This window comes from Buteo buteo, chromosome 24 (assembly GCF_964188355.1).
Source record: "Buteo buteo chromosome 24, bButBut1.hap1.1, whole genome shotgun sequence".
NCBI classification, from domain to species: domain Eukaryota; kingdom Metazoa; phylum Chordata; class Aves; order Accipitriformes; family Accipitridae; genus Buteo; species Buteo buteo.
Genome location: NC_134194.1, coordinates 13092369 through 13119834, shown reverse-complemented (window position 1 = coordinate 13119834; position 27466 = coordinate 13092369). Strand labels below are relative to the sequence as shown.

At 40.1% G+C, this 27466-nt stretch overlaps 1 protein-coding gene and 1 long non-coding RNA gene across 2 annotated transcripts in view; one reads left to right on the top strand and one right to left on the bottom strand.

The window, feature by feature from the left end:
• The window catches only part of IL12B (interleukin 12B), a 47079-nt gene that overhangs the window by 15237 nt on the left and 4376 nt on the right, over positions 1-27466 (top strand). The window contains exons 4-10 of the mRNA XM_075056693.1: positions 328-481; positions 19131-19314; positions 21741-21822; positions 23702-23983; positions 25141-25258; positions 26273-26466; positions 27251-27396. Of these exons, the coding sequence (XP_074912794.1) occupies positions 21741-21822; positions 23702-23983; positions 25141-25258; positions 26273-26466; positions 27251-27396 (822 nt within the window). The 5' untranslated portion in view covers positions 328-481; positions 19131-19314. The remainder of the gene's footprint in view (positions 1-327; positions 482-19130; positions 19315-21740; positions 21823-23701; positions 23984-25140; positions 25259-26272; positions 26467-27250; positions 27397-27466) is intronic.
• Positions 5338-27466, bottom strand: part of LOC142044364 (uncharacterized) — a 52841-nt gene continuing 30712 nt past the window's right edge. Inside the window, exons 4-6 of the long non-coding RNA XR_012654300.1 lie at positions 22516-23146; positions 22299-22404; positions 5338-5673 (exon numbers count right to left, since the gene is read on the bottom strand). This is a non-coding gene — a long non-coding RNA (uncharacterized LOC142044364). The remainder of the gene's footprint in view (positions 5674-22298; positions 22405-22515; positions 23147-27466) is intronic.

The window sequence follows — 27466 nt, the reverse complement described above, 5'->3', positions numbered from 1 at the left end:
TAATGACAACATGGTAGCACTGCTGAGTTCCAACGCATGTGTTGGCACCAGAGCTTTACAGGTTCTTTCCCTGATAATACAGAGAAATAAAGTTCGCAGAGCTGTGCTTACAGAGACAAGTAAAACCCCTCTCCACCACCTTGCGGGCAGGCACGCTTCCCCTGCCAGATGACTTTTGAAGATACTAATCACTGAAATCACAGATTTTCTGGTCTTTATATTTCACTGGATCAAATTACCCTCCTGCCCCCAGCAAATGTGTTTTCTTCCCTTTATTCACTTGAACAAAAGGGTCTTGAAATTTCTTTCTTTCTCTCCATCTTCCAGCTGGTAGCTACATGGAGATACCCTTCACTCCCTCAGCTGCCCCACAGTGACAGCAGTATCCATGGCTCAGTTTTCATGCTCTTGGGATATGATCTACAGACCTGTTACTTCTGGCTCTGGAGATGATTTGGAAGTAGAAACACCGTTGACTCAAGTAAGAAAATCTGGCAAATTTCTCATACTTTTTCCCCTACAACAAAATTTCTGTCTGTCTGTGAGAGAGACACGGCAGGTATATCAGAGGAGGAACAGTTCAGGGTGAGAATTTCCAAGTTTCTTTGAACTCTTGCTTTAGTTTCGGAGTTTGCATCGCATGAACTTTACAAGAGATATTGGAGGGGAGTGGAAAATTTGTGTGCATACACGCGCATGTGTCTGTGTGTATATGTGTGAACCCACCACTTTGCTGATAAGTGTAACGACTGTGCCGCTCTTGGTGCTCATATGATTGCTGTGACAGCTCACTTTCCTGTGACAATAAGGAACCAATTTCAGGCTCCTGGGTTTTGAGGTCAAGTTAGGTCTTACAGACAGTTCTGGGGGAAGTACTACAGTGGATACAGACTTACGTCTTCTTTGAAAGGCTTACTATTTTATTACATAATAAAGAGAGCTCCACTTCTGACTCATCATATTGTTTTATTTCCCCTAATATGTAAATGAAACCACAGAGTTGTTTTGACTGGAGCTGGTTATCACATCCCTAGATAACCAGTCAGCAACTGGAAGCTTTGCTAAAGCAGAGGAGGCGATGCAAATTAGTGACTGCGTACTCCACGTCTGGCTGCTCTCAGAAGGAAGCAGCAAAGTTTTTAACATAACAAAACTGTCTTAGTATTTCAAAACTGAAAATTAGAACTGTTAAGGGGGAGAAATTGTGAATGCGTGAGAAAAAGTCACTATTTTGCAATAACGTTCAGTACATTGCGGTGACTTCAAATAACACACAGTTACTCCTGAATGGCAGGTTTTAATTTGAAGTTCTTTAACCTTGTGGTGAGTGAGAAAGTGGATGTGAGCAGCACAAACCTATACCATGCTCCTGGAGGAATTTGCAGTGAATACTCACAGTAGTCTCAGTGGACAGAGATGCGATGTACTGAATGTTGTTTCAAAAGAGGGACTTTTTTCTCATGCTGCGAATGGGGAGGCTGTGGCCCCTGCATATTAGCTGGAGCACATGAAGGATGCCACCGGAGGAGTGGAGTTGTCTTGCACCCTGCGATGAATGCACACAAGACACCTACATCCAGCCAGTGTTGCTATCTGCTTCTGCAGCGAGCGCCTCCTTAGACTTATTCTCTCTGTTGTTTTTTTGGGTGGTTTGTTTGGTTTATTTCCTTTGACATGCTTCAGCTTTGTCGGGTTTGATACAAGTCTTCATAAAGAAAATATTTCCTTTACTTTCTGAAGCAGACAAATCACAGTGAAAATGGCCAACTTTTTGCAAGACAAAGATTTCCAAGAAAGATAAAATGAATCTGAGGAACTGGCATTTCACTCTGTCATTACTGTCTGGCTGTTTCCATATAGACCCTTTTTTCACTGAAGAGCAGGGAGTACTCTGCACTGTGAAAATGGCCAGTTAGTGAAGAAAAACTTGGGAAAAAAGGAAAGTCTGAGGGCTGCTTTTGGGCATTCATTAAAAATATGTCAGCCAAAGTCATTGTTAGCCTATGCAAAAAGATCAGGAAAAAAGGTAAAAGCTGTGCTTGTTCTGACTAAACCAATAGGTCTGGTGAGAAAGCAGCAGTGGCTGCTCCCAGAACTGTTGTCTTGATGTTTCCAGCCGAGAAATCCCAAAGCCCTTATAGATCTGTAGTGATGCAGATGTGAAGGCAAGCCTCTGCCTTTGTGTGATTGCAACTGTACTGGTGACTCTTGCGTGTTCTGCACTGAGAGATCAGAAACAGGGAGGACTGGCTCCCACTGGTGTGATGTGATGCAAGGCAGTACCTGGGAGAGCAGTGCCGATGAGGGGGTCTCATGCAAACAAATCCACTCTGCTGTGCACCACACAGACCCCACGCAGTCCCTTGTCGTGGCCAGGGGGATGGGGCCATCGCTTGCCCACACTCCACTCCCACCCTCCAGCCTTTGTGCAGAAACATGCATTTATGACTGCCACCTTTCACACTTCCAAGCCATAGAAGAAAATCTTGGAGTTGCCTGAGAAATGTCCTGCTCCTGGCCTTCCTCCTTCCCTCTATGGTTTCACATACAATACTTATATCTTTAACAGGTTTGACAAAAAAAAAAAAGGAGCACTCCAAACAATTTTAGTGAACAAAAGGTTTCAATCTCAAACAGAGAAAATGTTGCTGAAACTCCAAGTGGTTTCTTTTCAGTGAAACTGTGAAAGAAAATAGAATTTTCTTTTTTATCAAATGTTCCATTACCTCAAAAAGTCATCAGTATGGAGAAAAGGGATTGAAAAATCTGGGAAGAATTTTTAATCTAAACTAATCAAGAAAGACTGGAACCACAGGCAAAATGGACTTAGAGTGCTTTATATTATTATGGTTTCTTAAAAGTCCCTAACACTAAGATTCCCAAAAACTAGATTTTGACATTTTACTTTAAGTGCCTAAATGCCTCTACTTTTCTTTCTTTCTGTTTCCTTCTTTGTTTCTATGATTTTCTTCCTTTGTTTCTTTCTCTCTTACCCTCATCCTCCCCCCCCCAATCTATCAAGAGAATCTGCTGAGTGCCTAATGTTTTCCTAATAATTATAGTAAGACTTTAAACTGATTCCAAAGAAATCTAAAGGCCTTCTTATCTCTATATGGCCATTTCAGCTCCCACAAGCTGCCCAAACCTGAACTGATTTGAACAAATTTTAGCACCTTTTTCCTTTTTGCATAGCACAAACATTTATAAAGAACAGCTTTCTCGCAGATACTAGTACATCCACCCTGCTGATATTGATGGTTGCTAGAAACTTGCAAAACACAACAGCCTGAGCATCACTAGAAGGTTTAAACTATTTAATGGGATGTTACCTATTCTTCTGCCCTGTCAATGTGCTCCAGCCAGTGTGCAATACCAGTGAAATCCTGCAGGGATTTCAGGTCAGATTCTCAGCCTGTGGGAGTCATGCTGGCACAGCTCTGCCTTACCACTGTGCCTGTTCATGTCATGTAGGATTCTGGTCTTTTATTCATCAAAGAGAGGCAGTAGCACCAACTGGGATGGCTTTTGTCGTGATTGAGGTCAACAGGAACTTGAACTTTTGTGCCAGGACTGGGTAGGAGGTAGTCTCTGGTCTGAAGCTGGTAATAAAGGTCAAAGGCTACCAGATGTTACTGGCAGTGCCTTGTGCCATCCTGGGGTTCCTGTTATATCTCAGATGCAGGAACCCTCCCACATGGTTGTGGGGCAGGTCTAAGCCTCCAAAAAAAAGACAGTGACTGGGAAGGGGAGATGCCAGATGTTCTAACTTCACACTGAATGAGGGACACAGTGCCTTCTCCTGTAGAGAGGATCTTTAATCACAATTTCCTAAGTTTAAGCAAAGGGGATTTTTTTTTTTGCTTTAACTTTGACCAGGATTCCCCTTCCAACTGAAAAGCTTGGTTCTTTTAAGAGGAGTGGCTTTAAATTTTCTTTCCCAAATGCAGATCTGCTGAAGTTGTTTGTGAGGAATATTAAACTTATGTGCATTCTGCTGGATTTCAACAGTAGTAATGCTTTTTTATATATATAAAATGAGAAGTAGAGGTAAAGAACCTCTAGGACAAACCCTCATGGCTAAGTATTTGAACAATGAATACTGATAACAGGCATAACCTATATACAACTACACACAATGTTATCTGCTGATGCCTTGTCCACATCGTATGGTTTTATATGTGCTGTTAATGGAAGTGTACCTATGTCTTCACTAGCGCATTTCTGCCTTGCTTGCTAGGAATTCTCATTCAAGTCATAGCAAAAATCTGAGCACTACTGAATATGTCAAATGGGACCTTTCTCAACAAATATGTGTCTGGCTCACCTATGAATGCAGACACGATGTACAACAGCAGTGCAGTGTGAGATAATGTCATGGTTTAACCCCAGCCGGCAACTAAGCACCACACAGCCGCTCACTCACTCCCCCCCACACCCAGTGGGATGGGGGAGAAAATCGGGAAAAGAAGTAAAACTCGTGGGTTGAGATAAGAATGGTTTAATAGAACAGAAGAGACTAATAATGATAATGATAACACTAATGAAATGACAACAGTAATAATAAAAGGATTGGAATATACAAATGATGCACAGTGCAAGTGCTCACCACCTGCTGATCGATACCCAGTTAGTCCCAGAGCGGCGATCCCCCTGCCCCCCACCCCCCCAGTTTATATACTGGGCATGATGTCGCATGATGTCACATGATCTGGAACACCCCTTTGGCCAGTTTGGGTGAGCTGTCCTGCCTGTGTCCCCTCCCAACTCCTTGTGCCCCTCCAGCCTTCTCGCTGGCTGGGCACGAGAAGCTGAAAATCCTTGACTATAGTCTAAACACTACTGAGCAACAACTGAAAACATCAGTGTTATCAACATTCTTCGCATACTGAACTCAAAACATAGCACTGTACCAGCTAGTAGGAAGACAGTTAACTCCCAGCTGAAACCAGGACAGATAATGTAACCTTCACTGTCTTGACAAAAATCAACACTATTTAGTAGAATCTGTGTTTCTCTCCCTGTCTTCCCTTTTCCATAGATTTGTTATACATAAATAAAGCTGCAGTGCAAGTGAATGAAGTTCTATCTCAACTGCTCAGTCACAGGCATTCAAGAGACATTTGTGAATAAGATAGTATGATTCCAGGGTTCTTTTCTCCTCAGTTCTATTTCTTCCTTTTCATGAACAATTAACTGCAAGGAAAGGGCAATGCAAATGTAGTGCCCTATAATGAAATGGTAATTATAGTATTGTCACAAGGGAAATTCATGACTGCTAGGGATTTTAGCTCTGATGTCTCTGTTCTCAAATTCATGGCTGTGCCCAGTCACCTCCCATCCAGCAGCTGTGAATAAAATTTGCCATGGGTTATTTATAACTCTACTGCAGATTGGAAGGTTCCTGTTTTCTTAAAATGACACAATTTGTTGCAGAGTTGACTTCTGTGGAAAGCTGTGTGGTGACTCCAGGAATACGGTTGTCTTCATATCAACCCTGTGTCTGTGGTGTTTCTGCCAGCTGGTTCATGGAGCAGTGCCAGGCTCATGATGCTGACCACAACCTGCAACATGACTGGCCCTTTCAGCCAGCGTGAAGCTCCCTGCAGATCCAGATGGAAGTGTCCTTCCTTAATGATGCTCACAGTAATTAAGTAGTATGTTCATTAAATTCAGCTGGTTGGGGGAAAAAAAAGAAAAAAAAGCAGGAGGTAGCAGTTAACATGTGAAGGACACTATTTGATATATATTTTTCTACTGCAAATTTCCTATTCCATCCAATATATCTACTGCATTAAGCTACCTCTACTGAACTGCAATGTGATAAAAGTGCTTTTCTGCTGAACTCTCTAAATATGATTGACATCTTGTTTGCTTTGGGCAAACAACAGTTCCTTTGACAAAGGGATTTATTGTTATGATTGTCAGACTAAAGCTCTCTGAAGTGATTCTTACTCTCAGATGTTAATTATAGGTGGAGTGAATTGAAAAAGAACATCTAAAACTGATATTATTATTACATATACAAACAAGCATTGCATAGGAATATTAATGTTTAACTTCTGAGGTAGTCAGGCGTGTGCTTATGGAAGAGATTCTGCAATGCAGGGCTTTCTCCTGTTGTTTCTCACTTGCCTTAGAAATTCCATAACTAACTGGAAGATAGTACAGCTTTGCCTCACAATATTAGAGGAATTTACATTGTGGAAAGTCACAAATACAAGCAAAGTCTTTGCTCAATCAACCGAAGTCAGAGAAATAAACAGTGAATATTAGGTGTACTGTTTTCATATGGTGTTCCTTGCAGTAGCTATTACCACGGAAAGGAAGTAATGTCATTTGTGGCTGGAACCCACATTTGATTGACTTTCTAGTGCCAGGGAAAGGTCTGGTGGAGGTAGGAAGAAACTCCATGGTGTGTTCATTACGTCAATACCTATTGTGTAACTTCGTTTTGCTGTGCACAGTGGAATTGAATTTTTGTTTTGAGTACTCTGAGTGTCCTAGGGGATTTTGCCTATAGAAAGAAGCAACAGAAAAAGCCAATTAAAGATGGAAAGTTAAAAATGCAGTGACACAATTTTGGCTCAAATAGCTTATAAAGTCAAGTGGAATTTGGGGGCCAATGAATCTTTATGCTCTGCAGCTCTGCACTGTGGGCTTGGAGACTGAGTTTAATTTCCATCCTGTTCATTCATTCTCCAGCTAGATAGAGTGAGGACTACCCCTGCAAAAAACACAGTTAAGCTTCAGGGAAGAGCAGAGTTAGGAAGTGACACAGGACAGTCAGCAATCACTGTGTGATAGCTGCAGGGGTTATTTACTTAACAGGATAGCATCCTCTTCTCCCCGTAATCTAGAAGGTCCTGGTTTCATTACCTTCATACTTGCTGCCTATAATGAGAGCCGAACCCAGTAAAGACTCTTCTTCTGGCACAGGATCAAATGGGCTCTCATATGTGCAAAATCAGTCAATTTTAACTTGAATTGAGTATTGATATTCTGTTTGCAACTCTGAAGGCACCAAAAAAAAAGGAACTGGGTTACATTTTTGGCAAAAACCAACCCTTAGTACAAATCCATGAACATTTTAAATGTGAAGCATTTCCTTTTCTTTTCTTTTTTTTTTTCTATGTCTCCTCAGACAAATTTAAGAGAGATCTCATTCCTCTTCAAGTCCAGGAATTTACTGACATTGGTCAATGACTTCATCTGTGTCAGACCTGTTGTGGTGCATTTACTCAGGGTGATGTCAGAGCTAAGGGAGGAGCAAGAGAGCACAATTCCCAATATGAGCAACTCCCACATCCTCATACTCCATGGCATGATGGTAAGCAGAAACAAATTTGTTCACTCCATGCAAACAGTTTCATCATTCTTTTGGGAAAGTACTTAGTGGAAGTTCCCTCATGCAAGGCTTTCTCCTCACTTCGACACCTAAATTGTTTGCTGAATGACAGTTATTGACCAACGAGTAATCTCCCCTGAATAAGGAACAGTAGGAAGGTTCAAACTCAAAATCTCAAAAGGCACCCCATAATGACATGAAAAGCTGTGTGTCTGCTTTTGCTTTGCTCAAAAAAAAAATAATGTAAGCAGTTACCTCCTTTCCTGTTTTGCTTCCTCTGTGCCCCAGTCCAGTTACATTGCTCGCAGGCAGTAAGAACTGAAGGACAGTGATCACTCCCTCTGCTCCTCACCATTCTGCACCTGTGCAGCTCAGGCAGTAGAGACCTGCTCCTTGGATGAAACAGCTTGATCTTAATGTCTTAACTCTCCTACTCTCTTCCTTGCATCTGAACACAGGAGCCATACCAGCTGGCTCAGTGTTCACCTTCTTAGCTGGTTGCTTGATGCTGTATCCCCTGAAAGTAGCTTTTTTAAGAAACTGCAGAACAATAGCAATAAAAACAACACTGGAGTATGTGACAACGTCTGTTAGTCCCATTGCTGTTAAGTCTTGAGACAACACATTGCAACGTACTTTGCGTCTTGTGCCACACAGGCACAAAGACACAGACACTGCAGTGGAACTATCCTCTTGTTTTTTCCCCTGCCATAGTGTTTGGGGTCAGGTAGATGTTCAGATCTTTCAAGTTTAAAATAAGAAATAAAATCTGTGATTTCTCAGAATTTTTAGAAGTAATACTTTAAAACCAAATTACATTCTTTTGTTTCTTTATTTCCAGTCACTGTTGAGTATGATTCTGGCCAGCATATGGATCAGTCAGCAGCTGAATACGAAAAAAACTCTCTTTAGGTACCAGTGTGTGCTTGGTCTTAACTAACCTAAAAGTCTTCCCTGTGTTCTCTGCTACCGTTTGAGATAGGATACTCACCTCAACTGGGCTTTGGCCTGATCTGGGCCATACATTCTTATTCTTTGCTTCCAATTTTACTTTTTTTTTTTTTTTTTTTCTTAATTAGAAACCTAAGGCGAGATCAAAACTGTTAAACCATGAACTATTTATAAAAATGTTGTATGACACAGCAAAATCTACCAGCAGAGTGACTTCTACAGGATCCGGAGCTGAGTCAGAGATCAAGACTCTCTGTGTGTCCATAAGGACTCAAAAACCTGCCATTGCTGCATTCTCGTGGTCACAAAGACTGTCCGTGTGCCTGTCCTCTGTAGTTTGTGTAACCTATGTGCAAATAAGGTAGTGAATTTTGGGGGCACAAAATGAAGTGAAAGCCACAGGCCATACAGCACACAGAAGGGAAAAGCAGCAGAGCAGTGGGCTACAACCAACAGCTGAGTCACTTGCACCCAGTACAAAACTGCCGTTCAGTTGGCGTGAACAGAAACGACGTATTCCTGGTAAGGAATGGAGGTGGCAACACTGAGAAAGCTCAGGACAGGGACCGTACAGAGATGCAACTTCAGATTGTCATTATTATTCCATTCTTACAGCTGGCATATTGGCACCCACACCTGCCCCTGTGTCTTGAACAAGACGCCTTCTGCAAAGATTTCATTCAGAAATGTGGGGTGGTGAGAAATGAAGTTGCTGTGGTTAAGTATGAAACAATGTAATTCCCGTTAATCTTGTAACAGTCTGTATGCCAATGCCGCTGGGAATGAGGCAAACAAAATACAGTTAAAAACAAGAGACTTTTTCTTATGTCTCTTTCCTCTGCCTGTTGAATTACTTTTGGCTGCAGAGACATCATGGTAGTGGTAAAAGAAATTTTTAAAAGACTTCCCCCTTTCAAATAAAAACAAGATAAATACAGTTAACTGAGTAGTATCATATACATTGTAACAACAAGAACTTGCTGTTGTTACTACAGCAGTTTAAAAAAATAACAAAGAAAGATGATACTGTTGAAAAGAGAAAAAATACATATGGATCTCCTGTTTCATGGCTACAATTAATAACTCTAATAAAGGACAATTTTTCAGGGACCATAATTTTTAAAAGTAGAAAAATATAATACAAAATTACAGCACAATGCAGTACTACAGAAAGTGTGGGTTTGCACTCAAAGAAGTGACACTGTAAAAATAACTTTTTGGGCTTCCATTTTTTTTCTTTTACAAAGAAATACATTGAGAAATTATTGAAATATTTGTATGCTCCCTATTAGAGTTCAGGTCTACTCTGAACACCTTTTTAATGGACAAAGTTAATGAGTGTGAATTCTATTGCACACTTCCAACTTAAACTCATGTGTTGCTGGTCTCCCTAGTGGTTTGCTGCGTGATTAACTATATGAAATTAACTACACAGAGAGAACAGAATATATTAGTTTTCTGTCCTTGAAATTCCATGATATATGACTCAAGTGGATATTGAAAACCTGGGTTTCATATTTCTTCAGATTTTCCAGTGGAATTTCAAGTGTCTGTTGAGAATTTTAGACTACTGTGGTGACCTTACTCTTTAAAAAACTCATTTATAAGCATCTTAAAACAGGCTGTGGGCCAGTTTGCAAACCTGTGTTGCATAGAATATATTAAAAAAGCCTAACACTTGCATTCATTCCCTAAATAAGCCAGAGGATAGACCTAGGTCTCCTGGCCCACTCTTTGAGAAGGCATGCAGCACACTTCAGGTCTGATCATGACCCATTTGAAAACAGTGGAAGTTTTTCCTATCAAGTCCAGTGGTTCCAGGTTGTTTCAGCCAAAGCCTGTGCACATGAGGCAACCTTTCTGCAGGGACCTTGGTGAGATTCAGAGAAGTCTGAAAGAAGTTTTCCTGTGTAAGCATTGTAGCTTTAGTACCCAAGAGGTTTTTTTGTTAATACTGGTGCAAAAGCTGTTTTCACTGATGTCTGCACTGGAACACCCATTATATTAGAGGGACGATTAAGCCTGTACTGTTTTCTTTTTAAACATGGAACATTCCTTTTTCTACTGTACAAACTCTATAAATTCTCATTAATCCAAATTTGTCTTCTATCAGGAATAGAAAATAAAAGCCAAAAAAGGCTTTTCTTTCAGCTTTCTTTTAAGAGCGTGCTGCAAAGTTCCAGAAACCGCTCACAGATTAGTTTACCTTTTGCAGTTATTAACATAAAAGCTATGTAAAGTTTTGAATTATGTAGTTTTAATTAGTCCTAGACTAGTACTAAGCAACCTTATTATTTCTCTAATTATGGTAATAACAACTCTCACAGTTTTACAGGGACTCATCTTTTCTTAACATGACAGTTAATTTTAAGGCTTAGATTTACATGGTAACACATGAGATTGAATCCTAAGCTTACATTTTTTACTAAATCAGCTTCTAGCTATTGTGGTTGCAAAGAAAAGCTCAGGAGTGTAACTTGGCTCTACTCTAATCCTAAATACAATAACAGCAGAAGACAGAAAATATTGTTTAAAAATAACTTCTTGGAGTAGATAGTATCTGGGGACTATGGAAGACTAGCAGGACCGTAGCCCCTCCTGGGCACATTTATTCCAAATGTTATCTATCTGGTACATAACAGTAGGGAGGATTTGTCAGACCACAGTCCCCCTCTTTTCCTCGTTTTACTGTGGTTGCTAGAAACCATCACATGTCAAAGCTTCTGAATTTTTAGCACTCAGGGTTGTTAACACTGTAGTCCCACTTATTACAACATGACTTTAGCACAGCTAACGTTCACAGAAGTTACAGAAGCAAATATTGTATCACAAAGTAACCACTGGAGTCATTTCAGAAATTTCCTTTGACTTTCAGAAGTTGAGGGATGCTTCAGTGGTTCATTTGTGAAACATCTTTCCTTTCCAAATAGGCCTTGTATGACCTCATTCATTAACAGTCACAGGAAGTGTTAAAGCTCTTATTACATAATTTAAAACATCTTTTCACCACCTCCAGGAACCTGGAATTTTCTGACAGATAAAAAATGATGCAACAAGATGCCTAGACCATGACTGGGCACTGGATCTTACTATGAGCTCCTGTTATCCCTTATAAGATGGGGTCCCACTCTCAGTTTGAGTCTCTAGGCTTTAGCATAAAATGAATATATACACATTAATAATTACATAGCAAAATAGGAAGTTGTCATGACTTCCCTTTTCTTCCAGGTATATCCCTGAGTACTTTAATTTATGTCCATCTTTCCCTTCAAAATAGCAATAAAGGCAGATAAGAGAAGTATTTTTCATAATGATTACACTTTGTACTGACATACATGCACCAAGAGTACAACTGAAATTCTGTCAGTACAGTATTTCATACACAGATGTCAGCTTGCTCTCCTGGGACCCTGAACTTGATCAGAAGTTGCATGGCAGTAGCGCAGTCCCAAGCCTGAATGACGTGCTCTCTTAAGAAAGGTTCAGATCTGCTTGTGGAATACCATGTAAACATAGACTTAGTCAATGGAACTTCTAGCAAGAATAACTCCTCTGTTCTGCTCTACTTTGACCTCATTAATGCCCTGATAACAGGCTAGTACCTGAGCAATGTGCACGTATACAGCACAGATTGTTTTCCCCTGAGGAGGAAGTGTGTGCAGATTAGAAGGGCAAAAAGGAGGGTTTGTTTGTTCTTTATAGATACAATGCAGGCGGGGGGCGAGGGGGGGAGGGGGTGCATTTAGAGCAGAAGGCAATGATGTTTTCTGACTTCCTGGAACATGTCATTCAGAAGTCTTGGGCCATTTCTGCAGAAAGACCTATTTTCCTCCCTTCTTCTTCCCTAAAGAACCATTACCTTTATGTCCAGATTTCTTACTATTAAAAAAGGTGAGAATTTTTAACCACTATCATCCTCTTAACACTCCAGGTGTTGCTTTAGATTTCCTGAGCCCAGCTCTGGTGCAGCTGGAAAAGAATGGCCATGAGGGTCCCAGATAAAGCTGGAATCTTATGTGAGTTTTTGCAATATACTACCAAAGGGGTAGAGTGGTTCAAAATGTCTTTCAGTGCCTTTAACAATTTTCCCTTTCCCCCCAAAATGGAAGGAAGTGAACAGCACTTTTTTTCCCCAGCTCTTCCCTTTACCAAAGCTGCAGATCACTTAGGATGGGCTATGCTTGCCAGTGCAAAAACATCAGTCCTTCACCTATGGTTCATGAGCAGCCTGTTCCTTGTAAGGCCCTTGATATTGCATGTGGCCATAGGGATTTAACAAGCTCATACTGCGTTAAAGGAGAACAATGTCTCATATTGCCAACAGCTTATTATTTGTTTCACCTCTGAGACATCAAAGGCACCTCTGAGACTGAAAATCCAAGTGCCAAAATGAATTCTTACAGTTGCTGAAACAGAATAATTTAAAAAAGTAAACTGTCCTTCAAATACTGTGTTATCAAGTGGTAGGTGAGTGGTTAAAAATAGAATATTCCACATAATTCCACAAAAATTGCTACATAATGACGCCTGAAATATAAAAGATCTGCAAAAGATGTTGTTATAACACCTCTCTCTCTGAGGCATGCTTAACCTTTGCAATTCTTTTGTACTCTGCTTCTATTTTCATAGAATCATAGACTCCTAGAATGGTTTGGGTTGGAAGGGACCTTAGAGCTCATCTAGTTCCAACCCCCCTGCCATGGGCAGGGACACCTTCCACTAGACCAGGTTGCTCAAAGCCCCATCCAACCTGGCCTGCAACACTGCCAGGGATGGGGCATCCACAGCCTCCCTGGGCAACCTGTTCCAGTGCCTCACCACCCTCACAGTGAAGAATTTCTTCCTTACAGCTAATCTAAATCTACCCTCTTTCAGTTTAAAACCATTACCCCTCAGCCTGTCACTACACTCCCTGATAGAGAGTTGCTCCCCATCCTTCCTGCAGGCCCCCTTTAGGTACTGGAAGGCTGCTGTAAGTTCTCCCCGGAACTTTCTCTTCTCCAGGCTGAACAACCTCAACTCTCTCAGCCTGTCCTCACAGGGGAGGTGCTCCAGCCCCCTGATCATCTTTGTGGCCCTCCTCTGGACTCGCTCCAACAGGTCCATGTCTTTCTTATGTTGGGGGCCCCAGAGCTGAACACGGTACTATTTTGCTTAAAGTCACTCACTGAACACTTTGTCTTAAGTGTGTGCGTTAAAAGCATGTCACTTGCTGTACAAAACTGACATGTATCACAAAGTTCATCCCCACCTATCAACAAGTATCTTTTGTAATGATATCTAATCAAATAGATGTATTTCATATGAGAAAATCAATTAACATCTGAGAAAAGTATTTGATTAATTTTAGAAGATTAATACAATTCTAAAACCTGAGAGTAATTTCTCAGTAACTTCTTCTCTAACTGAATGTTAGTGTAGATGTTTTTTCTTCTGTTCAATGTCATGCTATAGTTCTCCACTTTATCTTTCTCCTGCATTGGTCTTTCTTCAACTGTGGCCAAGGAATAACTGAAGAGCAGTATGAGAGCATCAAAGCATTTTCCAGATCATACAATAGATGCTCTCTAGTAAGTGTCCACATTGAAATAATTTTCCTACATTGCCTGATCCTAACACCAATAGCAAGTCTTATGTAAAGAAAATACAGACTTTTAGTACTGAAAATACAGACTTTTCCAGGGTTGTTCTTATGGCTTAAAGTACTGTGATAGACTACATTGGTTGCTGCCTCCTTTGTCACCTTCAAGTTTATGTAGAAAGGCTACTGTTGTTCCCTCTAGACTTGTTGATCCCAGTCCAGTAGTGTGATTTTGGGTTTTAAAAGTCTGTCTGACCCCATCACACATCCATTGCTAACAATCACTGGCTCTAAAAACTGTGACCAATCTATCTACCTACCTATGTACCTTTCCCCGTCATGTCTTAAATCAACTGAAATTCCTATTAGTGTAATACAAATCACAAGTAAGTCATCAGGTTCTCTGCACAAATACTCAGCTACTGAATTTGTTGCCCAAGGATTTTATCCTTGCCTATTGCTAACTTATTGTGAATACCTGAAAAAATGCTATATGCAATTTTAGAATTGCAAAGAAATCAAGTGTCCAGTCTCTTTTGTATAGAAGTTGCCTGACAAACAAGAAAATGCTTCTTGAATTTAAGTCATTAAGTTACTACTGGGTTTTTCCCTTTACTTTCAGTTTGATATGTTATTTCCCCCACCCCCAGCACTATATCCTGGCCTAAGTAATGGTGGCAGTGGATTTCAAATAGTTGCTACATCACACTCAAGAAATGAGTGAACTTCACGTAAAGTGAACAACTTGCATCTAGATCCTACAGTTGAGTGTCAGATTTATCAAATGTAAACAACAGATTTATGATGGAAACAGCAGACTGATGTAATAGGAAGCATTGCATTGCACTGCATTGCATTGCACTTAAAAAAAGCAATGAACCGTCTTCATATGCACGCTCTGGGGGAGGAACTTCTGTGCTTCTTGCGTTAAAGAGGACTGGTATCTCTATAGTTCTGCAATGAATCTTTCAGAGATACCAGTTTCTTTTGTATCTCTGCCCCATATTTTCTGAGTGACTATGAAGATTTGCAAAAGCATATCATAGACTTAGGTACCCAAATTCCATTGACTTTCTGGAGTCATTTACTGTAGAAAATGTGATTTGGTTCTTAAAAGTATTTTGAAATGTCATAGCTCTTTTTGCTTTTTCTTATCCTTATGCAGGATAGTACTATCTCCTTCCTCGCATTCTTTTTTTACTTCTAATATTGTCTCTAAATACAGGCTCTATGTATAATGAAGTCTATGTAAAGACACCCAATGCGTTGTGAGTTACAAATTGACTGGGCAGATCTGGATTTACCGGGGGAGAAGGGATTATGACTAAGAGATTAAAACCCCTTCTTTCCACTTCTCTTATTTAGCACCAGCTAGTGCTCTGTGTCTACATGTATTTTATATCCACATTCAACCCTACCCTGAACAATAGTTAGCTGTAATCTGAACGTTGAGTAGCTGCATTAGCTACTGGCCAATTGATTAGGTTAGGCCACAGTAATACTATCATGCAATTTCTACTCTGGAGGTAGTGAATGGTCTACCAGATGGAGCGCAAATGAGGTAAATAATGTCTTACTGTCCTCTCCATCTAAGGAGAGATACTCAAAGTCCCCATCTTGGATGGCTGCTCTAGTTGTATCAAGATGCAAATGAATGACTGTTGTATAAAGCTTAGATTTTTTGATTTTTAGTAGAAGTGGGCTGTATTTTTCCCCTCTATTGTTTTGCATTTCTCTCAAGGTTTGATCTTGGTTCAGTAATTCCACGTAGTAGCTTGCGACTGGAATTTTTTAGGAAAGTTCATTTATATGCTAATATTACGTAGTATTTCCTGCTGAAATTCACTGTTTAGTGAATTATATATAAAGAACAGAGTTCCCTTCTCACTGCTATTACATTAATAATAACAATAATAAAATTTGATCTTTGGCATTAATCTCCAAATCGACATCCATGCAAAACTAGACAGATGCTGAAGGAAATTCCGTATAGAAGAATCATACTGATTATATAGTTAATATAAATCTTCCTTTTACTAATGTTATGCAGGTTTTTTCCTGGATTGTGGTGATATAACTGTGTCATTCCACAAAGCAAAAATCATCTGTCCTTCAAAAGAAAGGAAAACCATTCTGAAAAGGGCCATTTCTGCCAAAGAGGAGTGTTTCCATTGCATTAGAGGAAAGCAAAACATGGACATAGAGTTTCCACCATTCTCTTTCGGTGTCATAGAGGAAGTAGGATAAAATGATGGGAGAGAAGCTGCTCTCCTCCAAATTCCCCCTTAAGAATATATGAGCTCATAATGGAAAACCAGACTGTCATCAAAGGATATTTTCATAATCTCTATGTTTTAATATTTAAAAATTCCTCTGATGGATCATAGCAAACTATCCCATCATGGAAGTTCCACACAGATGTGTCTGTGCTCCATAACTGGCATCTAGGATTCTTGACATAAAGCTTGGGTACCGTATTACCCCATTTGTCCTGTAACAACTGAGCTGAGGCAATTACGTAGGCTTTATGCATGTGTGTGGAAGCATACACTCTGAAAATGTATATTTATTTATATTAATCATTAACTATTCATGTTCCAGAACTGAGCAGACATTTAAAGATTACCATGAGGTTGGGCAGATGTTTAAGCTATGCATTAGTGACATCAAAATCAAAAAAGAAAAGCCATAATACACGGCTGTCATAAGCAAATAGGCAAGCTAAGATGGGTTGAGAAAGAAGTAGGCAACATGTATGTAAAGTTACTTGTGCCCTTATTTATCTGCTCAGTGACTGAATGCAGCTCTCAAGTTTTCCTGGTCATTGCTGACTTGCTGTTAAACTTGTGCATTATCACAGAAGTGAATTTTGGAAATTGGAAATTTTCTTAAATGGGAACAAACTGTTGCCTAACCTTGATTCAGCCTGGGCTCTTTCTCATTTGTGAAAGGTGAGCTGCCCTAAGTGCTTCCCAGAGGCTGCAGTTAGAACAGGCTGAGACTACAGGGGGAAAGGGGTGACACTGTTCACTGAGGCTTCCTTCCTGCCCTTGTTCCAAGGTTTCCCCTGGGAGGAGAAGCAGATGAATGGGAATACGTGCACAGCCCAGCCTCCTTCTGACATGCATTTCAAAGGTAGTCAGGAACCAGGATCAGAAGAAGACAATTTTGTCGCCTGGAACAGGTTGAATACCTTTCACTTGCCTGTGCCCCAGCTGCTTCTGCCACATCTTTCTCAACATGCTTTCTCAGACTGCCATTTTCTCCTTCTGAACCATGAAACAACAACAGCAGAAGTGTCAGTGTCTGCATGGCCAACCTTTGGCAAAATGGCCTGGATAACAACAGGTTTTAAGATAGGAGTGGAAATATAAACAGTGTATGTGAATGGAGGACCCAAAACTGCCTGAGAAGACGTTTGTCCCAAATGATCATGTAAGAGAGGAAGACAAGCATCAGTCAGATGCAAAGACGGTACATGTGCTCGTAACCCAGACATCCCCTCGATATGTGTGTGTAAGACCGTGTGTATATGTGTGGGACAATTTTTGTATATTTTTGGGATAAGTGGAGGGTGGAGATGTACAGATATTAACATTTTGGAAGTGTCTAGTATTATGGCTTATCTGTTATATTATTGATATGTATCTCAAATGAAGAGTTCACTGGTTGCTAGTCAATTCTGTGTCATGAATAAATCAATAAACCACTTTGATCCAGACTCATTATACAGTATGTGAAGGGAGCAGTTCTTCTCTGTGACAGAGCCGCCATTTCAAACCTGCTTCAGAAAGCTGCCCTCAGAGCCTGCAGCCTTCTCACTCTGCTCTTGCCCAACCCTGGCTGTGAGCTCTAGCAAAGGGAAGTCCGGGGCTGACATTTGAGTAACAGGTTGGGTACACTGGACTCGGCAGGGAAGTTGTCAGGCCCACCGGAGATTGCAATGCTCTAGTTTTGTGTTTTGTCAGATGGAAGGGAGTTAAAGCTCAGCTGACAAAGGTGTATGTGATCCTACTCAAGCCATGTTTCTTTGAAGAGGATGGCTAAGGAAAGAAAAGGATTCCACTGGTAATACTGTACATTTGTGTAAAGCTTTCAGCACGATTAATCAAGAATCCTGAAACTACCATCTTTCAAATTAGAGCATGCCACCCTCTCTGCTGTTTGCCTCTCAGATGTGTGACAATAAACAGGAACCCCATGCCCTGGGAACTGCTGGGGTTCACAGTGTTTATCTCACTGTTAATTTAAGTTGTTCCTCCTTTTGTTTTATGTTCTTGCCATATTTGGAGGCACCAAATATGCAACATATTGCAGATGCTTGTGTTGTTTCATCTGTGTGAAAGACTTCTGAATGACCATTGACTATAGCAGAAGGGACAGGCACCATCTTTTCTTTGCTGGATTTCTACATTATAGCTTTGATCTCTGGGCTGTGGGAATACTAGAAAGCACACAAGATAGAGTTGTGTCTCTTTATGAATTCCTAAAGCATGTCAGGTTGAATTTCAAACCATTTTTTTGGCTTTTATAAGGAATGTGTTTCTTCTTGCTTATAACTTTTCAGTCATCTTATTCAGGTTTGGAACAGGGCTAGAAGAACAACTCAGTTTTGGTTTGCCTGACAAATAAAGGGAATTCTTTGCTATTATTTCACAAATAATAAAAAAATCAATAGAAATTTTTTCCTCATTTTCAAAGTATATGTTATGTATGGCACTTTTCTCATGCTTGAGTACATGTCTATAAATCACTTCATAAAGAAAAAACAATAGGTTATATTTAACAACTGCAACATAAAATGATGTGACAATCTCAGGCTTTTATCTCTAAGCCAGAAATAATTGTTTATTTTTTGGTTGACCTAGGTCTCAATTTTTAGAATAAATACAATTCTAAAACAGCAATTAAAAATTCATTTTCCATTAACTTTAATTCTGATTGATGTGATAGCTGAGATTTTGTTTCATATAATTATCTCTTTTGTGCTTACCAGGTAGAAATAGATTTAGTTTATTTAACTTTCTCTTTCTGTCTTCGTAATGTATTTCCCATCAGACAGTTCTGGAAGTTTATTTAGTTTGTATTTACTCTTCCTCAGACGATGAACAGGCGGTATGAGAGAGACAGAAAATCAGGCAGGAAAAGAAATGCCTCTGGCATACCATAAAGGTCATTGTAACAATCTCATAATCTCATTTCCTCTTTAAAGTTTACCTGGGAGTCCCAGACTTTTTTTTTTTTTTGCCTTAGCTCTGTCACTATGTAAAAAAGGAACTCAAGCCACGTGTTGCAATTCTGTGGTATTGCGGTGAAATGGAGCATCCCTTTGCTTTCAGAGTTTAGAAGTATTTATAAGGGAGCCAGCATTTTGCTTCCTTCAGATCACAAAACCAACCTGCCTGGCAACTTCAGCTAACAGGCATCACGGAAAAAGGTGAGAATTCCTTTCTTCTCTAACACTGGACCAACACAAGTCTGGTACCAGCTGCTTCAGATGAAACTAATGAAAACTTAAAATCATTTATTTAAAAGTGTATTTAAATAGTTGTTGTGACATTTTTCTTAGGACAGTTATTTATATGCTTATGTGCCTGAAATTAAGCATGATGTATATATGTATATAGCTCATAGAATTGTTCTAACTAACAGGACAGCTAATGTTATAAGGTAATAATCTTTTTTATCTTACCAATATTCATGTTGCTGGTGTGTGTGCATCAACAAATACGTATTTATGGTCAGACCGTCCTCTGTTTTAAAAAACATGCAACACCATTGACTTGGCCCTGCCTTGAGCTGGGACTGGTCCAGATGACATACAGAGGTCCTTTCTGACATAAATTATTCTGTGATTCTCAGTAAAGGAATCTCTGCTGATTTACAGCAGATCACAGGGAATATATGATGTTGGTACACTCTCCTCATCTATGAAGTGCTGGGGCAACTGCACAGATTAGTGCTGTTCAGAAACTGAGTTTATTTCTGATTAATTTTTCAATAAAATTTTGAGATGGGGGGAAGGGGTGTTCTGCCTCCATCTCAAAAACTGAATAATTTTCCATGAAAATTTTAAACTTTTTTCATCAAAAACTTGAATCATGAAGCTGCTCCCTAAAACCAGGAGAAAGTTTCCTGTTTCCAAGGTTTCAATTTTGATGAAAGGTTGATATGGAAAAGAAGGCACATTTTACACCCTTTCCCTCCAAGTTTTAGTTGATATTTCAGATACTGGTTTTATGAAGCATAGTGATGAATGCCATGTTACAATGAAAGAAATTAGTATCTTTGAGAAAGTTGCAAAATGTATTTTTCTTTCACAAATTACAGATAATCCTGCCTGCAGTAGAAAATCATGAGGAGCTAAGCATGTTTGCCTTTTAATGAAGCAATATACTGCTGATAGGCTGCTTGATAGTGTCTGGCTTTTCACTGAGGCTCGTGCCTCTCTCTGAGTACAGATGCAATGTGAGCTGGTTCCTGTCCTAGATACTCTCTCTAGATACTACATTTGTAGCTTCTGGTCCCATTAATAGCTGTGCTGTGCAGTGTACAAAATCAGATGGCACACTTTCTTGGCATTGGTCCAGAGACAGCTGACTTCTGATCAAGATTAAGGACTGCTAATAATAGCAGGAGCTGCCAGTGAGTAACAGATTTGGTGCACATAGAAATATACATATACTCTTCCTCCATAAACCAAAATGAAAATGTTTTGTAACACATGAGAAGAAATCAGGAGGACTACTCTCCTTTCATGGAAAAAGACTGGTTTGGGAGGGAAAAAAATCCAAACCACTTAATTTTGTGTTTTTCATGTGCATTCAGACTCCCACTGTGGTCAGAATAGACTTTGAAAGATATATTCACCAATCTCTTTTTCTAAGTCATGCTCCTATTCATTTGGCTTCATCTCCAGTTGAAAAAGGTCTGAAAGTGTAGCTAAATAACTGTTGTTGAAGTTTTTTATGCACCCAGTAGTTACTACAATATTTGGCAAATATGTTTTGTTTTTCATGAAGAGCTCTAGCTGTATTTTGAATTCAGGACAAATATACATTTATATATTGTATATACAGCTATCTCAAGTGAGATATATGGGTATGTCTCAAATGAACGTAGCAACAATGATATACATACTCAGCCATTTCTGCAAATATAGCTGTGGCACAGAAACCAGTAGCAATTTTGCCTGAAATTGCTTACAAAATTAATTAGACTATGCAACCTCAGGTGGATACTAGAACTAGTATCAGTTAGGCAAGTGTCAGTATTGATGCTAGCTCTACACTGCATTATTGACACTGCTGTCACTTGTTCTCACATAGATGGTGAAGACTACAGTCCAGCAAAACACTTCAGCAGGTCCTTAATTTTATTTGCAGTCCTTTGTTTTAATAGGACTACTGAGATGCTTAAACCAAGGAATATACTTATAAGCTTTGTATAACTGGAATTTAATGTCCATTGATCCTTTAGTCCAATGCCTTTTTCATGCAGCTGGCCTCACTTGCATCAGCAGGGCTTTTCTTGCATGAGAAATATTTGACTGAGGAACCTGGGAATGCTTCTAGGCTCCTGACCATATAAGGACTATGCACACAACAATTTCCTCTAAGTTCCATAATTTCTTCTCTAAACTGGTTTGTGGTGTGAATAACAAGCAGATCAAAATCTTGGCTTAAGCTCCAGTACAAACCTGATATTAAATTTTTATGTAGTCTAAGAGTTCTTAGAATGAGAGAATATTTCTTAGTTCACTGGAACTGACTGTTGTCTTATTATTCTGTCCAGCATTGAGCTCGATTTCAGTACAACTCAGCAATCCTCAGTGAAGTTTAGTAATTTATTTTTTCCCTACAGATGTCTCACCTACTATTTGCCTTACTTTCATTCTTTTCCTTTGCTGCCCTTCTGGAAGCACAGTGGAAACTGAGGGAAAATGGTAAGCAGTCTTCACTTACTGAGACCTACAGCTGACTGTAGGACACGAGGCTATCTCAGTGTCCACAAGCACAGAATTTTTTAACAACAGTATTTTAGGCCAAGGTTCTTCCTATTTGTTTGCGAATAACTAGCCAACTAATTGGTACTAATGGTAGAAATATTTAGAAGTCCTAAAATGTCGTACAACAGCCATTCTGAATATTAGCATTAGAAACTGTCTTTATTTCCTATTCCGTGTTCTTTTGTTTTAAAAGTGTCAGTCATGCAGTCTGGAAGCAGAAACAGTATCTTGTGACTTAGGTAACAGCCCACAAACAAACAAGTGAAGAATTAGTTGTCAAAAAGAATAATTTACAGTAAAACCTAAAACATAGAAATAGTTTGTCAAACTTTTCTGGTAAATAACTTAAACGTAAATACATTTGTAAAACCACAGGGTCAGTAATAAACAAACAAATCTTTTGAATAACTTACCAGAAAATTGGGCTAAATTCAGATAATCAAATTTGCTTCTCTTATTCACCTAGTGTAGCTCCATAATCCAGGCTGTCTTCAATGTGATTATCCAAAAAGAAGGACCCTAATCAACATGAGAAAAGCATTCACAATCTGATTGTGTTTGTGCTTAAAACTGCAAATATGTTTTCCAGTACTGAGAATAATCTTTGTGTTCAAAGTCTGTAAGATTTACCTTGCCTGTGCTTCAAATATCAATAAGCAGTTTGGTAAGCTTCCAAGCTTCCTAGAGTTGCATGTTTTCTGCCATTTTAGATTCAGTGTTTGACATGTATTTCTTAGTGTTTCTTCTTTGTGGTAAAGTCTTAATGCTCTCATTCTGGTAGTGAAATGCTCTGGTGAAAAGGTTTTAAGAGCTCCCTGGAACTCTGATTTCCTGAGCTGAGTGCTTGCTGTGGTGTTGACATACTAAGAAACAAATTTTTGCCACTTCTTGCATGTAGAAGAGTCTCTGAGGGCACTGAACATGGCTGAGGAGCCTGTGATGGCAGTAGTATACATGAGCAATGACAGTTAAATTTGAGAACTGTTGCCACACAGAAGTGTAGGTGAAGTACTTCAGTCAATCACAGCAAAAGAGACAAGAGAAGATAATATTTCTTTAATGGAATTGTTTCAAGTTATTTTGTTATGTGGTGTGTCTTCTAATTTGGAAAGACCAGCAGGGCACTTCAGAGTTACAAGATGGCGTTTAGAAGTCCACATCTCCCTGTTGCAGTCCATGTAGCTCTGCTGTAGGTCAGCGATTGCCCATCTCTTAGTAGTTGCTCCACTGGGACCAGGGTGATAGGAGTACAGATTGTTCCCTGCAGAAAATGGAAAATAGCATCAGCTACAGGCAAATACAAACCACTTACCCAGAGCTTCCCTCCTTCCCATTGCTCACTCACAGACTTTTGACGCTGAAGAGGGCAAAGCATTATAGCTTTGCACCATAGCAAAGCACCAAAGTACAGAGTGGTTTTACGTGCCATTCTGTGAGCAAAGGCCACAGGCCACATGTGGGAGGAATACCTGGGCTCAGTGTGTCCTGGCATCCTCACCTTTAAAACAAAGGTACCTGCCTACTTCCCACAGTTCTGAACTGCTGTGAGATTTTCTGGGAACATGGGAAAAAACCCCCACTTCTTCCATTAAAATGTTATCCCTATTGATCAGCAGGTTCTAGATACACTGTAAATTTCTAAGTCAGTCCTCTTCTTGTAGTAAAGATTTCCAGGTGATGGTGAGGCCCTGGGCAAGAAAGCCAGAGATTTGTTAGAAGTTTTCCTGGAGAGCAGAGCTGAAAAAAAGGGCTCAGTTCAATCTTCACACTGTTAAGTATGAGTAGCTGCTAACATGTCTCTCTCTGCAATGTCCAGTGTACGTCATAGAGTCAGAGTGGAATGATGAGACACCAGGTAAAAGAGTGGAGCTCACCTGTAACACATCTGATGAAGCACTGCCAGTTTACTGGAAAAAGGGCAGCGAACTGCAAGGAACTGGAAAGACTCTGATTGCCGAAGTGAAAGAGTTCCCAGATGCTGGCAACTATACCTGTCTGACTGCTAATACCCATGAAATCATCAGCTATGATTTCTTCCTCATAACTAAAATAGACTCTAATGGGCAAATGATAAGGTCAATTCTGAAAAGCTTTAAAGGTACAGTCATAAGATGATGTGATGCATCTTGCTCAGCTTTGTGTGTTGGAGCTTTGTGAGGACCAGAGGAAGCTCTCTGGAGAAATGCATGAGAAATACCCACTTTAAAATGGGTCCTCTTCAAATGCTTTACTGACTGTGAAAGGCAAAGGATTACTTTTGTGGGTCTGTATACGGGGCAGCTGATGACCTGCATAGGAATTGGTTGCCATGGGATTAATTTAGACCTATAGGATGGAGTGATGGTAAGAATGATTAGATACAGGATAACAGCAGTACCACACCATAGCTTTTCTGGTGGGGGAGCAACTGACTTGCTTTGCCTCCGCCTCAGAGACCCAGCCCTCAGGAGAGGGTTTGCAAAACCAGGGCTACATGATTTGACAGAACCAGGGACTGATGTAGATTTTAAGTGCTGTCATTTGGGCTTCTCCATTCATGATTAACCCACTGGGACAAGCCTGCGATGTTTTGCATTTTCTGCATGAACCTCACTCATCTATGTCTCATATTGCAGTCTCTCACTGTAGTGCCAGGAACTTATGAATTTCCAAGGCTTTTTCCCCGGCTGCTGGACCCACATATCAGATACAGTAGGCTTGTCTGCCAGTCAGCTACATCCAGGTTACAATATAGAGTTGTTGAGAGTCTGCAGTGCTGGGCAGCAGAGATGAAACACACACTTATAGTGAGGCCTCATTCACTCCTCACACTGGAAACATTCCCCATCAAGTGCCCCAGTGTGTGAAGACGTGAGATTATCCACTGCACGCACTCTCATGCGTGGGGTAACAAATACAGAGGTTTGCCAACTGAATAGCTGCAATGCTTCTTTGTGAAAGGAACAATGGTTTTGTGTATATAAATCTCTTACTGACAGCTATCTGCAACAGCTTGCGTATGCTCTAGCTCCTGTCAATAGCCACATAGATGTGGTTAATGTGGTGCCATGTAAACCAGCCTTCAGCCACTAACTGTGGTTATATGGCTTTTTAACTACAGGTGGCTGCCCAATGGGCAGCATGAGACTGTCTCTGTCTATGTACCCACCACCTGCCAAATATGATAGGAGTCTGTTGAATTATTATTTTCTCTCTGCTTTGACCATTTTGGCAAAAAGAGTAAATAAATCATGTTTTCTTTCTTTTTCCATCTAGAACCAAACAGGACATTTTTAAAATGTGAGGCAAAGAACTACTCTGGAATTTTCATTTGTTCATGGATGACAGAAAATGAGAGTCCAAATGTGAAGTTCACAATCAGAAGTCTAAAAGGGTAAAAGCTTGTACTTTCCTTAACAACCTCATAGCAAGGCTGGAACAGCCCTTTGTGTTACTCTGTGTAGGAGATCTGGATTTTAGGCTACTGAGGACATGTAGGCGGCGAGGAATCCCACTTCCAGAGTCAGAACATCTGCAAAATGTTTGAGCCATCACTGAGACTAACTTAACTAATAAGAGCACAGATGTTGCTCAGAAATTAATAAAGATTTGAAAATGGAACAACCCCCACTGGACTGTTACAGCTGCTACAGTACAGCCACAGAAAAACTTAAGCAATAGCAAAAACAGTTCATGCAGGGGAGAGGAAGTTGAGCCAAAAGCAGAAACAATCATAGCACTGAGTCCCTTCACAGCAGATCCAGTGGAATTAAGGGAGTGGGAGGCTGCACCCACTGCAAAAGCCACATGTCCACTGACCAGTCTCTGTTGAGGAACACTGCAGAAACCTGCGAGGGAAATATGTGAGGGGAACCTTGTGGGGATTTCCTACCTCCCACTACTCTTGGGGGTTTCTCCAAAACATGGAGTGCTTGAGCAAAGGTCACTTCAGTTTATAAAAGAAGAAAAAATTGCAAAGTGTTGTATTTTGCCCAATGCAAAAATAGAACCAGATTCTATAGATGGCTTTTGTTATTTATTTCCCAATGAATACATTTTAACCTGCCCTTATTTCTTCCAGCAAGGTTTTGGAAAGGGCTAAGGAACAAAGTAAGATACTAGAGCTTTTCATGTGACAGCAGTAATAAGAAATGAGATTATATCCTGTGTTAGGTTTAAACACTAATTTCTTCTGCTAAGGCAGGAAGGCTTTTGTGATTTTGCATTAATATATAATACTGAAAATGTAAGATCTCCCACTGTACTGTTTCTGTAGCTGTTGAAGCACAGCCATAAAATGATACAGGCAACATCAAAACATTGCCTTACCAACTACGTGTTATTGTTGTGGCAACAAATTCTCAGAACAAACTAGCATTTCCAGTACTTTTCTCTGTTCTCTATTCAGCTCTCAAGGAGATGTAACCTGCAGCAGTCCTGTAGCTCACACTGATAAATCAGTGACTGAATACACAGCCCAGTGCCAGAAAGAAAACTACTGCCCATTTGCTGAAGAGCACCAGCCAATTGAGATGTTCCTGGAGGTCATTGACGAGGTGGAATATGAGAACTACACTAGCAGCTTCTTCATCAGAGATATCAGTGAGTAGACGAGGAATCATGATTAATTCTTAGCTTTATTCTTGCTGTTGATAGTGGAACTAACAATGGTAGCTAATCAAACCAAGCTTGGGAATCCCTGCCCTATTCTACTGTAAATCCGTATCAAGCCCCCAGTTACAGGAACAGGGGAAAACAAATCATAGCAGCAGTCTGGAAGAGGATGAGGAAGTGAAGAAGCAACATCTCCCTAGCTTGTGACCTCCAACCCTCTCACCCCCACATCTCCCAGAAGTTTCTGTAGCCTTCTCTATTAGATGGACATGTTTTAGAAGGAGTATGTGGGAGAAGTCAGAGAATAACCCAGCAGGCTCTTTGAGAACTGCAGATTTACTCACATATGGTTAACACTATGTATGCTTCCCTCCTGGCCCATTCTTACAGATGGACATGCAGGGCAGGTTAATAGAAACTGACAGGAAATCAGAGGACCAGTTGTGACCATGATGTCACAGGGCACAGGAAAATTAAGCAGCATCCTAAAGAAACAGATGTTTTGCTAAATGCCCTAACTGTCAGTAGGGGTTGAAGATATTCCTCTGTGTCCAACAGAGCCCTCTGCAACCCTTCAGGCAAAAAAAGACTCTGTGAGTGTGCTTAATTTTCCATAAGGAGCATACGAGGCAGTTCTTACACATCATGCCTACTCCTCTCTTAATCTCATGGAGGCTCCCAAAGCTGATTCCTATAAAACTGTCAACAGTAATACACCAACACCTGATATGCTGCTAATGTGAATTAATTCCTTCTATATTTTCTCTTGCAGTAAAACCTGACCCACCCCAATGTCAGTATGTGGCCACAAATGGAACAGTAACCTGGACATATCCCAGAACATGGAGCACACCGAAGTCCTACTTCCCTTTGACTTTCAGGGTCAAAGTTGAAAGTACAAAGAAACACAAAAGCCAGGTAGAGATACAACATTTGAAACACATTTTTCTTGCTTGAACAGACAGTATAAATAATATAAGCTTCATAT